This window comes from Theropithecus gelada, chromosome 11 (assembly GCF_003255815.1).
Source record: "Theropithecus gelada isolate Dixy chromosome 11, Tgel_1.0, whole genome shotgun sequence".
In the NCBI taxonomy this organism is placed as follows: domain Eukaryota; kingdom Metazoa; phylum Chordata; class Mammalia; order Primates; family Cercopithecidae; genus Theropithecus; species Theropithecus gelada.
Genome location: NC_037679.1, coordinates 102,886,914 through 102,902,536, shown reverse-complemented (window position 1 = coordinate 102,902,536; position 15,623 = coordinate 102,886,914). Strand labels below are relative to the sequence as shown.

At 57.5% G+C, this 15,623-nt stretch overlaps 2 protein-coding genes across 2 annotated transcripts in view; one reads left to right on the top strand and one right to left on the bottom strand.

The window, feature by feature from the left end:
* The window catches only part of CACNA2D4 (calcium voltage-gated channel auxiliary subunit alpha2delta 4), a 133,583-nt gene that overhangs the window by 30,038 nt on the left and 87,922 nt on the right, over nucleotides 1-15,623 (bottom strand). The gene's annotated exons all lie outside the window — the stretch shown is intronic.
* Nucleotides 640-14,285, top strand: LRTM2 (leucine rich repeats and transmembrane domains 2). The gene is made up of 5 exons (XM_025401759.1): nucleotides 640-679; nucleotides 4,800-4,981; nucleotides 5,426-5,565; nucleotides 8,437-9,027; nucleotides 11,775-14,285. The coding sequence occupies exons 3-5, from the start codon at nucleotides 5,499-5,501 to the stop codon at nucleotides 12,227-12,229; spliced, it is 1,113 nt and encodes a 370-aa protein (XP_025257544.1). The 5' UTR covers nucleotides 640-679; nucleotides 4,800-4,981; nucleotides 5,426-5,498; the 3' UTR covers nucleotides 12,230-14,285.

Below are 15,623 nucleotides of genomic sequence, written 5' to 3'. Positions count from 1 at the left end.
CTGGGGGTGAAGATGGGGCATGTGTTTTCAAATGAACCAGGAGGGCATATGGCCGTTCCAAGTACAAATATAGAGATTGTAAAAACCTGGTTCCTTGCTGCCTGGGCAGTGTGTGTGATGGGGGTGATGGGCAGGAAAGAGATCTAGCATGTGTCCTAGAGGGCCTGGGTGCCCAGACGGGCAGCAGCAAGGGAAACCCAGTCTAGACAGCAGTGGCAGCCTCCCCTGCATCCCGGGCATGTGGAATCTTGGGCTGTCTTTGGCCCGGGGCTCTGGCTGCCCACTCTCCGGGCTCCCTCTCAGCCTTCCTGGGGTTGGTGGAAGGGCACTGCCCCTGCGGGCCCAGGGCGTGGGCCCAGTGCTGGCACTGCCTCTCTCTGGCCCTCTGCAGAATGAAGGGGGTGGCAGAGTAGGCTGTCAATGCCCCTTTTACCCCTGAGTCCTGTGACTCTTCCATGCTGAGGGGTGTGGAGGCCTTGTCTCAAGTCAGGGACCCTCGACCAAGGGGAGATGCCAGGGGAGTGGGTGCACCCTAGGGCTAGCAATGATGGACCAGGAATCAGGAATTCAGAGGTGGAGGCCCGATGGCCATTATCTGGCTGCATGTCTTGGATGCTTGATGTGGAGGGATAGACATGAGCAGAAGCCTGGGAGGAAGGGCGCGGACACCAGGTCTATGGTGAGTGTGCAGGAGGTTTCTAGCTAGAGTCTGAGACTAGATTAATTAACCTCCATCTCAGGAGAAATGGAAGGGGCAGGTGCATGGAGCGGTCCAGGCTCCTGCCGTCCCAACCTAGCTCTCTGCAGTGAGTGCGTGCGTGCAGGCTGTTCCATGCTCTGAGGGGCCGGGTGGGGCGCTAGCGGGGAGGTAGCTCCCACCCCCAGTCTCTAGGGGTGGCTGCAGCCCACTCAGCTCTGCACGTGGAACCCCCTGCTCCTACTGGGGCCTCTTGCTCCCCCATGGCCTCCTCAGCCTTGACTCCCCCACAGCAGAGCTCCGGCCTACTCCCCTCACCTCAGCACACAACCCCCAGCCAGAAAGGTTTCTAGAAAGCCCCCTCCACCCTCTCTAAGATCTTGGCCTCCCAGGACTTCAAGAAGGGAGGCTGGGAAGAGGAGAACCTGGCTTGCTTGCATCTCAGTCCAGCAAGTCACAAAGTCTGTTCCTTCATCAGGGCAGTGGGGACAAAGACAGCTGCCTTAGCTCCAGCGAGAGTGGATCAGGCAATGCCGTGGACGCTGCGGAGGACCCTTCCGAGGAAAGGCAGTGTCTTCCTTTCCTACCTCTGCCTTTCCTACACAAGTAGCCCCCACGTGTAAGCAGACGGACAACTGAGTTAGGAGCCAGAGAGCTCGGGCTCAGACCCATATGATTCCATTTGCCTAACTTTAGGAGAGTTAATTTCTGTTGCCTCAGTTTCCCCCATCTGCAAAATGATAGTAACAAGAACACTAACCCCAGAGAGTTGTTATAAGGATTAAGAAAACTACATAGGTTTGTGACTGTGGTAATTTTTTCTCCCCAGGTCCCAGTTAACTTCTCAGTGGGTCCTGGAGGCTCAGGGACAGGCCAGCATGGTCTCCTCGGCGGGCCGCCGTTTGCCCTGCTGAGAGGTGCCCCGGCCTAGTAGTATAAAACTCGAATATGCATGAAAATCGCCTGGGGATCTTGTTAAAATGCTGATTCTGACTCAGTCATTCTGGGTGGGACCTGGGACTGCCTCCTTACAAGGCTCCCGAGCTAGACCAATGCTGCGGATCCATGGACCGCACTTTGAGTTGCAATGGGCTACACTCAAAGCCCGTGTTTCTGGCCCTCCAGAGTTCCTCATGTGACTGCTTTGAGCTCTTCAGCCCCATTCTCCCATCCTGGCTCTCTCCGGAAGGGAGGCCAGGGCTTCCGTGGAGGCCCAGCCCCTTATCTTTGGTCTCCCCGTCTCTAGGACTGGGTTAGGAGCAGGCTCAGCATCCAGAGTGGATGAGGCCATGGGACTTGGAGACAGGAGATCTCGCTGTCCGCCATGCTGCACCCTGGGTAGGGACTTCCCTCCCAGACTGTGAATTTATTTCAGCAGCTGTCAGCGCCTGCCACGGCAGCTGCTCTCCAAGCTTCCCAATGTAGGTCACCCCCTTTCCTTAAGGAGGCTCCACTCTTCTGGGGGTGGGAAGGGGCCCTTTGGATGGAGGTGTGTTGGTAGGCAGAGGCTCAGGAACTAGGGAGTGCTGGCTGCAGCCCCACCTCTCCCTAGGAGTCCTTCTGTGACGACACACACGTATGACTGGTGTCCTCTGCGAGCTGCGCTGTTTTTCTCACTCTTGGGAAGGTCCTAGTGTCCAGGAGGAAGCCCAAGGAACCCAGGAAAGCAGAATTTGTTGCTCAGAGAGCAAGGGGCATATCCGCATGGACCTGGGGGCCTTGTTTTCATCACATTTCTCTAGACAATACCAGGATCAACAGTGTCCTGCCACCTTGCAAGACAATACCTATGGGTCTGTATTGTGGGGACTTGCCTGACTTGTGCAGGTGACATCCCAGTCAAGGCTGGAGATGGGACCTCCAGACCTGCACAAGAGGCCACCTTCGCCAGCCTGTGTGCTGGTTAACCCCTGGGCTCACAGTGTGGGAGACACTGAGGGACGGGAAAGGGTGGCATGGGAGGCAAAAGAGGAGCCTACCCAGAGGAGGCAGAAGCCTTAGGTGGAAACTGGCCTGAGCTAGGGTGGGAGGGCTTCTCCACTATCTATCTGCCTGCAGCAAGCCAGAAGGAGTGGGAGCAGATGCCTGGATGGGGCATCTGGCCTCAATGTGGACCCTGAGCATAGGAAGGATCTCATGGGTTAGGGGCTGCCCTACAGAAGTTCTCTCTAGACCTTAGGTCCAGGCTGCAGGTGGCTTACACATATGTCGCTGGGGGCATTTGGGAACTTAGAGGCATCTCATTCGGTTGCCTGAGTGTTGGCATTTGAGAAGTGCTGGAGTGCTGCCAGCAAGGTGCGTGTGCATGTGTGCAGGCATGTGGGCTCATGTATGTTAGCACACGCCTAGCTGCACAGCTCTCTGTGGGTGTGTTTGCATCCCGTGCTGTGTACAGAGCTCCAAGCACATGTCTGGGAGGCCTGTGTGTGTGCCCTGCTCTGTGCACACATAAGTATCTCCGTGGAAGGGCCACTGCCCGGTGACAGTCCCCAGGGAGTGACGGGCAGCCTGGCTCCAAAACCTGCAATCCAGTCCCTTATTTACCGTGTGACCTGGGGCAAGTGATCGTCATCTCTATGCCTTGGGTGGCCGTGGACGGTGAGCTCTGGACATGGGCATTCTTGATTGAGTAAGAGAGATTGTGCTAAAGGTCAGGGCTCGAGGGACAGACAGCGTGGACGCTGCTGTTTGAAGGCAGGTCTGCGAGGGCCATAGGTGTGGGGCAGAAATACACAGACTCCACAGGCCCGGGGTGCTCAGGAATGAGAATCAACCTCACGTGTGAGGTTGGTGGGATCGGGAAAGGAAGCCGTCACACTGACCTGCTGCTGACAGCCCTCTCCCCCGGAGGGAGGAACTGCTGCTCCCTCATGCCTGTCTTGGGCTCAAGTCCAGGCTTGGAGCAGGAGCCTCTGCCTGGATTTCCACGGTGATGTGCACTGAGTGTGTCAACTCTCTTCCCTTCACTAGATAGATCCTCATAGAAATTCCACCAAGCAGGTATTGCGGTCACCATCTCTAGGCATAAAGAAGCTGAGGCCCAGAGGGTGTAAGCAGTTTGTTTAAAGAACTGGCCAGAGATTTGAACCCAGAGCCCCCACCCCTGCCAACTGGCACCAGGAGCCCACTGGGGCTTGGCCTTGAGACAGTGGTTAGAGAACCATGACATCGCCACCCTCAGGGGCTCCTCCACCCCTCATGCCAGGGACGTGGGTCCTCCTGAAGGCTGCATGGCAGGGGGGTCCCAGGCTGCCTGCAATCCCACATTTGTGCCCAGTCTTGTGACCCCTCTGCCAGCGCCTGCGGGGCCCTCGGCGGACTGGCACCCTTACTGTGTGGGGGAAGGGGAGGAAAGACAGCCAAGAGGGCAGCGCTCTGCCCCTCAGCAGGCTGCCCTTGCCGGGGTCAGAGCCGACTGTCCTGTTCTAACTGGGCACTGCTGTGGCGGCCTGAGGAGCACCCAAGGAGGGAGGGGCCGAGGGGAGCCGAGAGGAGAAGATGGGGGCAACAGGGTTTGCAGCAGGACCCTAATGCCCGAGTGGAAACCTGCACAAACAGGCAGAGATTCTGGGCTCAGCACTGACGCTTCCTGGCAACTCCATCTACCTCCGGGCCTGTCTCTTTCACTCTGATATTGCCTCCTGGGCTTCCAGAATTACATAGGCCCATGCGGGCAGGGAGAGGCAGGCTGCAACCAGGAATCACCCAGGGACAAATCTGACAACCAAGGAAGGTCAGAGGCTGGGAGCCGCCTGGAGCAGTGGGCTGACGCAGGGAGCCCGTGGAGGGCGAAGGAGAGGGGTGCAGGCATCCTCCCTCCTTCCCCACCCGTCCCCGCCCCTGCCAGCTGCAGCAGGTAAACACATGCCAGTCCCGGTCCCCGTCTCTGATGGGCTGGCAGCCTGGGCCTCCCATCTGGAAGGAAGTGGAGACCCCAGCACACGTCCTGTGTCCCGGTTGGGAGACACAGGGGGGCAGACCCTAGAAAGGGTAAGTGCCCCCTTGTCCCCTCGGAAGGAAGCCTGCTCCTGCACCCCGGCTGCCTTAGCGCCCCTGCTCTGAGATCTCACCTCTCCTCTGTGTCCCTGTCTCTTCCTAGCAGCTGCCGCAGCATGAACCCCTGAGCTGATGAGTCTTATTATAGCCCGGCTGGCGGAAGACAGAGTGCTGCTATTCACCTCTGCGCGGGCGGCGGTGCAGGGGGAAGCGGCAGGCCGTCCAGTGGCTCACACCCTACGCGACTGCAGCTGCCAAGGGCCTGGCCCCTGCCTCCCTGGGGCCATGGTGAGCTGTGGTGGGGCTGGAGAAACTGGGACCCAGGTGAGGGGAGCCTCCAGGGACAGGTGACAGCTGTGGCCTGTGACCTCACTCTGCTCACCTCGCAGAGACAACTCAGTTTCTCCACCCATAACTCAAGGAATGCCCAGATGGGAGACCAGGTTGTCATGAAAACATTTGAGTGATCAACAAGAAGGCGGAGGAGGCCGGGTGGGCACTCGGGTGCGCCCCCAGCCTTGCCGCACTGTGCAAGCCGAAGCCTGTTCCTCCCCCACCCCAGGGGGTTGAAGGCTCCCTGGCTCCTCTTCTTCCCCCACCCAGGGAATCATGACTGAGAGGAACAGGAGAGGGCATGAGGAGTGTAAAGAGACACCCGGGACCTCTCCCTAACCCCTGGGCTGGAACGGGGCTCCTGCGCCTGCCTGCGCTCAGTGCTCCTCCCTCCCTCAGGACTGACAGGCGGTGCACCCAGGGCCTCCTCTCTCCCCAGAGCGACAGGGCCCAGAGAGCCGTGGGCCTCACCATGCTGGCGCCGGGCAGCAGCCCTGAGCAGAGGGGCAGGCTCGCCCTGCAGTGGAGGCAGGTCTCCTGTGAGTACACCCCTGGCCCCGGAGGAGGGTGCGGGTGGGGTGGGGGTGCCGAGGTGACTTTAGGTAGCACCGTATGGGGCCTTAGCAACACTTAGGCTGCAGGGAGGCCTAGGCCAGATCTTCCTGGGATACCCGAGGCCATGTTCTGGGAAGCCAGGGTCATGCCTGGTGACAGCATCCCTACCAGTCAGTCACCGCTGAGTGCTGAGTGGTTAGACCTGGAGTTGGAGGCCTCGACAGTTGTTCTACCTCCCCCAGGTAAGTCTCTGTGACCTCCTGGGGTCCCCAATGAGAGAAGAGCTCTGCTGGAACGCAGGCCTGCTGAGTCTTAAACAGCCTCACTGGTGCCTAAGCTTGTCAGACTGAGCTTGTCAGTCTGTGTTTCATAGACTGTGGCGAGCCCTTTTGCTCCCATGGGAACTGCCCCATTGGCTGGCCTCGGCCAGGAGCTGGGTCAGCTTGGAGATGTCTCTTATGCTCCTTATGTCTCCGCTTTCCCAACTCTCAGTAGAGGACCTAGTGGGCTCTTGGGAGGCGGTGCTGGAAGAGACTTTGGGGAGTGGGTCCAACCCCTCCTGCATATATAGACTGAGCCCTCTATTTACCAAAAACGGGAGGAAGCGTGAATGAAGGCAACGCCTGGCAGCGTCAGGGTGAAAGGAGCCCTGAGAATTCTCTTTATATGTGGCAAAGGGACAAGGTCAACAAGGGCTGGCCTGCCCAAGGCTACACGGTGGCAGGGAGGAAATGGCCCTGCGGGATGGGGACGGCACCCCGCCTGACTTCCCGCTGCGGCCAGCCCTGTGATCCGAGGCCCCACAACACAGGCAGCCTGAATTATTCACTGTTCGAGAGAGGCTGGCCCCCGAGTGACTCAGATCTCCTTTCAACCTCATTCCAGAATCACTCAACACCTCGCAATACGGGATTATGTTTTCTTGTCACTGGAGCTTTTCTGCCACCCTGGTCTCCAGGGCGGTTCGGAGGCAGGGAGTTGCTCTTCTGCTGCGGCTCTCGGCCTGCTGTCAGGCCCTTCCCTGGGAGGGGCGAGTGGCTTCTGGGGATGCAGATCTTTGGAGAGGGAAGCTGAATGGATTGGAATTTTTTTTTTTTCCTGGGGAAAGTCAAGTCTGAAGAATGCTGATTTTCAGATGGCTTGGTGTGGTGGTGTGGGGCTGGCTGACTGGTAGCAGATGGGCTCAGAGGGGTGAGAGGTGAGCGGTGACATGAGGTAACCCAAGATGGCCAGAAAAAGGGTCTCCAGTGGCTTCCATGGCTGTGCCTGTGCTCGCTTCTCACCAAGAACATGGGGGCTCGCTGTTAGGCTGCAGGGAGGCCTAGGCCAGATCTAGCCATGTGTCAGCTCTCAGCTGTCATCGATCCTCCAGGCAGGGGAAGGGGAGAGTCTCATCCTCTTCCTTCAAGCTCCACCCTTTGGGACACCAGACACCCAGAGCCCTGTTGGACAAGACTTAAGGCTGTTCACACCCAGCTCACGGCCCATTGGTCCACCCCGACCTGGGACAGCCAGGCCCCAGGTCTCAGGCCCCAGGTCTCAGGTCCCAGGTACCAGGTCTCAGGTCCCAGGCCCCAGGCCCCAGGCCCCAGGCCCCAGGCCCCAGGTGTCAGGTCCCAGGCCCCAGGTCGGGGATGGACTGATGGGCTGTGAGCTGGGTCTGAACTTCTCCATTACTTCTCTGGCTGGGGTCTTTTCTCTAGTCTGTGTGGAACTGACCTTGGCTGGGCTGACTTGGTGGGACTGAACTATTTTGAGCTCTTCCCAGTTCCCTTTCACAACGAGCAGGCTTCCCTGCTACTCAGGAGGACACTTAGGGGTTTTTGAGGCCGCTGTTGGAAAGGGCTGCTCCACAACGGAAGGCACGGCTCTGATGTGATTGTTCCCCGAGGGTCACTTCTCCCAGCCCTACACACAGGATCCCATGCTCGCTACGCAGAAGAAGAGTCTTGGGCAAAAGATGGGACCGGGAAAGGAATTCTGTTAATCGAGCCATTGTGCAGGAATGCTGCCCTGTAGCCCCTAGGAACAGAGGCCCAGGCTGAGAGCCTGGATGGTGTTAGGGTGGGAGTCAATGTGGAAGGCGTCCTGGGCCCTGTGATTTGTCAATGTAGAAGTGGGTTTGTGCATCTTAGCCTGTCACTCCGACAGTGGGACCCTCGGTGCACAGCCTGGGCTCTAAACCCTCACGCCAAGTTGCTGGCGTCATCTTGGGTGTGGGGTTCATGGAGACCTAACAGCACATGGGAAGCTGTGCAGGACAGGGCTGGAAGTGCTGTTTTGTGCTCTCGCCTTTCCACACGCAGCTTGTCTTTAGGGCAGCTCCAGAGTTGGGGTGGGCCACAGAGGGGAGGGGGCCAGCAGCCTGGCCATTTTCCATGGGAAAGAGAGACTTTGTCCCAGCAGTGACACTGGGAGAGGGCATGGGAGCAGGTTTCTCTGACAACCTTTTCTCCTGTATTGTGTCAACATCCATGGTGTCTGTAGGACCCAAGCTCCCAGGAGATGACTGTGGGAGGCCCTGCAAGCTTCCCATCACTGTGCACCAGCATGGCTTGTCCTCTGGGCTCTGGCTGAGTCTGCAGGGTCATTCTCCACTCAAGTGATTGCTCTGCCAGATGTGTGGCAAGGCAGGGCGCCCTGCAGACACTGTGTGATGTCCATTACTATGGAAGTGGCTTTGGATTTGTTATCCTTTTATGTGGTTAATAAATGTTTATGCCTTGATTGTGGCTTGTGCCAAAGGAGATAAAGCCAAGAGCTTGTTATGATATGAGCTGGAAAGGAGGGAAGAGTAGCAGGAGGTAATGACCTGGCCTGTTGCTTTCTTTCCCCTGTCTGTCCCTCCCATCAAGGGATCACCTGCTGGGTCGCCCTGTATGCCGTGGAGGCCCTCCCCACCTGCCCTTTCTCCTGCAAGTGTGACAGCCGCAGCCTGGAGGTGGACTGCAGTGGCCTAGGCCTCACCACGGTGCCCCCAGATGTGCCCGCGGCCACCCGAACCCTCTTGCTCTTGAACAATAAGCTGAGTGCCCTGCCAAGCTGGGCTTTCGCCAACCTGTCCAGCCTGCAGCGGCTGGACCTGTCCAACAACTTCCTGGACCAGCTGCCCCACTCCATTTTCGGGGACCTGACGAATCTGACTGAGCTGCAGCTACGCAATAACAGCATCAGGACCCTGGACAGGGACCTGCTGCGGCACGCGCCGCTGCTCCGCCACCTGGACCTGTCCATCAACGGCCTGGCCCAGCTGCCCCCTGGCCTTTTTGACGGCCTCCTGGCTCTGCGTTCCCTCTCGCTTCGCTCCAACCGTCTGCAGAACCTGGACCGGCTGACATTTGAACCCCTAGCGAACCTGCAGCTGCTGCAAGTGGGAGATAACCCCTGGGAGTGTGACTGTAACCTGCGTGAGTTCAAACACTGGATGGAGTGGTTCTCCTACCGAGGTGAGCGCAGCCGGCCCCGCTGGGGCCCCAGGGATCGGGACAATCACCTCTGGCCCCACACTTTCCTCCTGGTGGCTGGGTGCTGACTCAGAGAGCAGGCCAGGGCAAAGAAGGGGGCGACCCTGCCTCTGTGCCAGCTCGGCTAGAAAAGTCACAAGCCTCCCCTCAGATGAGCCATCACCCTTCCTGCCAGTGGGAGAGAGGCTGGTGCTGCTCCCTCCACCCCCACCCTCCCCTCCCTGCTCTGCATCCCCTCCCCAAGCTAGCTCCCCGCTTTCTCCTAGGAGGACTCGCAGAACTGGATCTCCCTTTCGTAGGTTACATAAGGGAAGTAAAGACACCTGGACTTTGTATCCCACCAGGTTTGCCTGTGGGCTTCCCCGGTGCGGTAGAAGGAGGGAGAAAAACAGCTCTTCTTCTGAAGAATACAGCCGTCTCTTAAACACCTACCCTTACATGACAGGGGAATAGAATGAATCCTCAGTAAAACCACAGCTTCCTTGTGGTGACAGTGCCAACTTCCTCTCCCAAGAAGTTTTGTCATCCAGACTTTAAGAAGTCAAATGAGTTAGGTTTTACTTTCTTCCCGTCCCCTTTTCTTTAATGTGGGAAAGTGCTGTAATGACCTATGATATGGTCACACGACATGGGAAAGGAGGGTGCGCAAGACAGTGGTGAGAAGGGCCGGATCTGCCTTTGTATTTCGGCTCTGCCACCTGCTAGCTGTGTGATCTTGAGAAAGCTGGTTGCCCTCTCACTGTGGCACTGTAAAGTGGGAAGGAAACAATATCTATTTCGTAGGGTCATTGTGAGGATGAAATGCGGCAATGCACGACATGTGGCTTGAGAGGTGCCCAGCACAAAGTGAGTCCTCAATAAAACGTTCATTTATCTGTTCGCTTCCTGGTAAGAATCAAATACTAAGTGGACTTGAAATGCCATTTAGTGCCCAGCACAAAGTACATGCTCAATGAATGTCTGCTGAGCTGATGAATCAATATTTAAGCGGTGAAAATAATGCCAATGCTTTTTGTTAAAGTCTTACCACTTTCATTTCATCTCCAGCCACAATTTCAATTATTTCCATGAAATTCTCCTGTGTTAGTTAATTAAAAATGTTTTACATACTATAAAGTGCCACAAAATGTTAGTCACTATGATACTTTCTCCCATTTTAGTGAGAGGGGAAATAATGATTACTATTTGTATAGTTTCCAGTTTACCAATGTCTTTTCATGTACATGATTTTAATCCTTACAGCAACTAATTGAGATAGACCTTCTTATTTTATAGCTAAGAAAACTAAAACTCATAAGTAATTAAATAAATTAAATAATTTTCACAAGATGACACAGCCAGGATTCAACCTTGGGTCTTCTGAGCAGGGAAATGAGGATGCACCCCTGTCAGCACCCAGCTCTGCATCCCCAGGCAGTACTGATACATGTTCCTGGGATGTGAGGTTTGCTGCAGGCCACCCAGGCGTCAGCCGCATAGGGGAACTACTAGGCCAGGTGTCTTTAGACCCTCCTCTGCTATGGTCGTCGGGAACTGAATTCCCAGCACAAAAAGGCATGCCATGAGAATGTGCACTTTTCAGACTTTTTCAATAGCAGAATTGCTTTCAACCTTGCATTTCTTAAAAACAAAATCTTGGAATATTTCCATTGGCATCCCAGGGAAAGATTGATGCCCACTGTATGAGGAGACTTGCGGCAGACGGGCTGCAGAGGGAGCTGCCAGTGACAGAGTGGCTGCAGCCGCATCTCTTCAGCAGGGGGTCTAGTGCCTGCATCTAGATTTCGCTGGAAGCTGAAAGAGGGCCAGAATCCAACTTTCACTTTCTAGGGGACGTCTAGGCAGATTGTTGTCCTCAGCCACCCTCTCTCTCACCCCACCCCTGTCCTGCATCTGTGTCTCCCTATGTCTGAGCCAGGCTCCGCCATCATCATGAAGACATGTTGGCGAGCCCGTGCGCCCACGTACCCACACCTCCTCATCAGCACCAGCCTCCTCTCCTTGGCCTCGTGTGCCTCCAGGATTCCCCCTCCTGTTGCCTTTGTACTCACAGGGCTGTGGTTGGGGCACTGATGGGGCCATTGGATTGCTCCTAAGGAGGAAAAGGAGAACATTCCTGCCAACTCTTTTCCTCCCTACACCAGAAAGGGAGCTGCCCATTCTTAGGCAACCGAAAGGTCTTGCATGGAGGGGCAGTGGCAAAGGCGGGGGTTTTGACTTTTGTCCTTCGAGTGAGACGTAAGAACCCTAGAAGGATAAGATGCTGTGTTGAGAACAGTATCCTGGGCTCACAGACAGGTGATCAGCAGGCAGATTCAGGGGCAGACAGTGTGGCAGGGACACTCAGCTTTCTGCAATGACAGCCCTTTCCTGGGCACCTCCCCACGTTAGCACTGCCTTGCTCTGTGGGTCAGTTTGGCCCGGGAGAGGACAGGCTGGATGGAAGTGGCTGCGAGCTTCTCTATAAAATGGGAATAAAGACAATATCCATTTCACATGGCTCCTGTGAGGATGAAATGGCACGATATACGTAATTCACTGTGGACTTGGCTCAATCAATGCTGTTTTCCCTCCTCCGCTTCCTCTTCTATAGATGGCGATTCCAGGATTGACTACATTGCTGATAAAAACTACCTTCTGGGGCTTCCGTTTTGGGGAGCTGGGGATGGGGAGAGGGAGTGCAAGTTCTGGATGCCTGGTCAGCCCCTCTTTTTCTCTCCTGCATGCAGGGGGGCGCTTGGACCAGCTTGCCTGCACCCTGCCCAAGGAGCTGAGGGGGAAGGACATGCGGATGGTCCCCATGGAGATGTTCAACTACTGCTCCCAGCTGGAGGATGAGAATAGCTCAGCTGGGCTGGATATTCCTGGGCCACCCTGCACCAAGGCCAGTCCAGAGCCTGCTAAGCCCAAGCCCGGGGCTGAGCCAGAGCCGGAGCCCAGCACGGCCTGCCCACAGAAGCAGAGGCACCGGCCGGCGAGTGTGAGGCGAGCCATGGGCACGGTGATCATCGCAGGGGTCGTGTGCGGCATCGTCTGCATCATGATGGTGGTGGCCGCTGCCTATGGCTGCATCTACGCCTCCCTCATGGCCAAGTACCACCGGGAGCTCAAAAAGCGCCAGCCCCTGATGGGGGACCCCGAGGGCGAGCACGAGGACCAGAAGCAGATCTCTTCTGTGGCCTGAGCGCCCACTCCCACCCGGACAGGTAGGAAGGGCGGGGAGAGCACGCGGCATTGCTCTGCCACAGCCTCCACCTTGACCCGGCACTGGCCACTGCCTCCCCCAGTCCACTCTCCTCCCCGCCCTCCAGCAGACAAGCCACAGCGGGCTCTCTCCCTGCACTTTCGAGGCTCCCTGGAAGCCGCCGTGCTGGGGGCTCCTGCGGATGCTCCTCTCAGAGCCAGTACATCTTTGGAACATCTGGGGGATCTCCCTAAGCTCTGGCCACGGCAAAGCAAGGAGGTGTGTGCAAGAGGAGGCTTCCGGACTGGGCATTCCCCTGTCGCCCTTCCTGCCCTGGGGTGGCCACAGCTGGTGACTCTTCCTACCTTGCTGGTACCACCTCACCTGCATTGAGGGGACGGGGAGGGAGGGATCTGAGGGATGAAGGTAGATTTCTGAGACTCTCTCCTAAGCCAGAAGGACGTTCTTAACACCCCTGCAGTGTGAAAGCTGGCCCAGCTCTACAACTGTTGGTACCAATGTGCAAACACACCAGCCCTGCCATCTGGACCCAGCACTCAGAAACACCACACACCCCTGGCCAACGCCATCATGCCTCTGGATCTGCTATAGGTCACACTGACCACATGCTCCTGGATTCGCTGATTCACTCACACACCCATTGCATCACCAGTGCAGTCACACGGATTGATAGAATACACACACACACACACACACACACAGACACATTCTCACACTCACACGGTCACATGGAGACCGAGGCTATGAGCACTCGGACAGCAGAGACATGCTCTTCCCCGGGGGCCTCCCTGAGATCACAGAGCCTCTCGCTTGCTCACTGCAATCTTCTCAAGTCAACAGCGGGAAGGAACTCAACCAGTAACACCAGGATCCTTTGAGATCCTCTAAAGTGGGCCAAAGTGGTGCCACTAGAGGAGACTTCCTGTCACCATAGTAACCCTCTCATACCTCTCCTGCTGGGCTTTCCCGGGACACCCCCCAGGGGCCTGGAGCGGCTGCATGTGTGCATGGCGGCCTCCTGAGAACCCAGCCACACACCACTAGTGTTGCCTCAGTCCTGCCCACGCACATCACAGCACCATGCTCTGCGGGGCCCCTACCGATTCCTCCACAGCCTGCAGCCTGGCACCGTGACTCTGTGCCTCTCACCCTCCATCTTCAGTCCTCCTGGCCTGTGACTTCAGGGCTGGGACTTGGTGGTGCTTTGCCATTGGTGGCACCCTCTGGGGAAAGCAGGTGGCAGGCAGAGAACACGGTGGCTCCCCTGAGGCTCACTGCCTGCCAGCCTATCGCATCCAGAGCCCGGGAGTGGGAGGGGGTGGCCACACGCTGCCCAGAGGCTCCCAAGATGGGGCCTGTGTTCCGGGCTTTGTCTGCTCAGCGTGGCTCCCCAGAGCACTCCTTGCACCCAGGTGGGGGCCAAACCAGAGAGTGGGTGGGGAACCTGTCTGGGATGGAGCCACCTGCCGCCAAGGCAGTGCAGGTTTTCCAGGTTACTTGTCCCCCTCCCCAGCTCTGTCCCTCCTCAGAGTGCGATGACGGTGGGTATCTAGGTGTCGTGCTCACAGGCTCAGGAGGCATCAGGCTCGTCTCTGGCTCTTGGATGGAATCTCGATGGGGGCTCAGGAAGAGGCCAGCCAGAACGCTGAAGCCAAGGGTCTGAGCAGAGGGAGTTGGCAGGCCTAGCTCCTGTGCCCTCCTCTGACCCTCCCTGCTCATGCGGCAGTGGTGAGTGGGGTGGGCTGGGGGCCCGGAGGAGTGCCTTTGAGGAGGTCGGTCCTGGCAGGTGGACAGAGGACGCCTGGCATGGGCGACTTACTGGGACCCCAGGCCACCCCAGCTGCAGCCACAGTCTTCCTGCTTCTTTTGGTGTGCGGGCTGGTACCAGATCTGGGGATTTTCTAAAGGGACTGGGGGAGGGGAGGGCATTGTCAATGGTGGTATCTTTAGCCTGAGACAGAAGATTTTTAAAGGCAAAATTATATTTCTGGTTTGTTGTTTCAGAAGACCAATAAAGACTGTATTTTCCTACGTACTTCCTGGTTTCATTGGGAGGGAAGGGGACTTGGGTGCCAGGAGAGCTGCTTCCTGTCCCCCACCTCCCCAGGAGGCTGGAAAAAGCGCCAGTGGCCATGACCCTGATGGGTAGAGCTCTGATGACAGACGGTGCCTCCCGCCCAGGGCCAGGGCTGGGGCAACACTGGGAGAGGGCGGAGGCTGAGTCCTGGATCAGAGCGAGGCCCTGTAGCTGGGGGCAGTGAGCTCGTGACCTGGCAGAGCCAGGATGGTACTTCCATCCCGACCTGACAGGCAGGTTCTTGAGCCTCAGGGCAGCTTAGCTGGGCGGCGCTGAGGTTGTGGTGTGAAGGTGAGCTGGGGACCCCGCCGTGGCCGTGCCCTGTGGGTGCTGCTCATCCACCCAGCCTTGACATGAATTGGCCCTGGCAGCCAGGACAGATGGGCTTGTGTGGCGAGAAGGCACTGTTTGCCCAGAGGATGCCGCCGCACAGTGGGAGGGGAGGGCAGTTGGAGGGGCCTCTGATGACTGGGTTCTTTCAGCCTCACTGGCTGCTGGCGGGGCTGCTGGTGGGGAGGGGGAGCCCATTCAGGGCTTACTAGGGCGCCAGCAAAACACACTCTGGGCCTGCAGAGTGAACCCTCCACGGGGCTCAGCAGGTGGGCCCCAGAATTATGGACTGGAGGGCTGGGGAATGAGGCACCGAGTAGAGGGGATGAGGAAGAGCATCAGACCTCTGGGGTTATGAGTACACGGCAAGCCCCTGTGAAGAGTGGGCTCAACGCTCGGCCCGAGAACTCCCTCCTTGGCTATATGGTTCATTAGTCTTCAGAGGCCAAGGCGGAATTTTCTGCTTCCCAGGATCTTCCTTTGGATAACAACCCAGCAAGCCAGGAGCAAACCCTGGAGTGAAGTGAACCGTCGGGGCCCCCCGGGAGTTCAGCTCCACTCCACGGCAGAGCCGGGGTGTCCGCCTTCCCCAGGCAGTGATAACATGTTGCTCTCCTACAGCCCTAATAATCAGAGCAGGGCCCAAGACAAGCCTTCCCGAGCCCCACTGCAGAAGCAAGAACGGGGCCCCTCCCAGGCCTGGCACAGGTCTCCGTCATGCATATGTGTGTAATTCAAATGTCATGGTTCCCAGACAGAAGCCCTCAAAGGTCTGAAGGCTGGGCCTGTACTGAGGCCGACCTCTCAGGAGAGGAGAGCTCTTGCAGCCCTGGCCGGCAGGAAGGGCCTCTGTGCAGGGGCTTCTGTACATTGCAAGTCGTTCTGGAAGAATGCCCGTCTGCCGGACAAACCCTTGCCCATTACAGCCCCTCCGTCCTGGAGCTTGACCTCATTCCTTGCCTAGGG

Excerpts from the sequence above, each read along its gene's own strand:
- LRTM2 (XM_025401759.1), top strand. The coding sequence starts at position 5,499 with ATGCTGGCGCCGGGCAGCAGCCCTGAGCAGAGGGGCAGGCTCGCCCTG. Across the intron at positions 5,566-8,436 it reads GCAGTGGAGGCAGGTCTCCT|GGATCACCTGCTGGGTCGCC; the intron begins GTGAGTACACCC and ends CCTCCCATCAAG. Across the intron at positions 9,028-11,774 it reads GGAGTGGTTCTCCTACCGAG|GGGGGCGCTTGGACCAGCTT; the intron begins GTGAGCGCAGCC and ends TCCTGCATGCAG.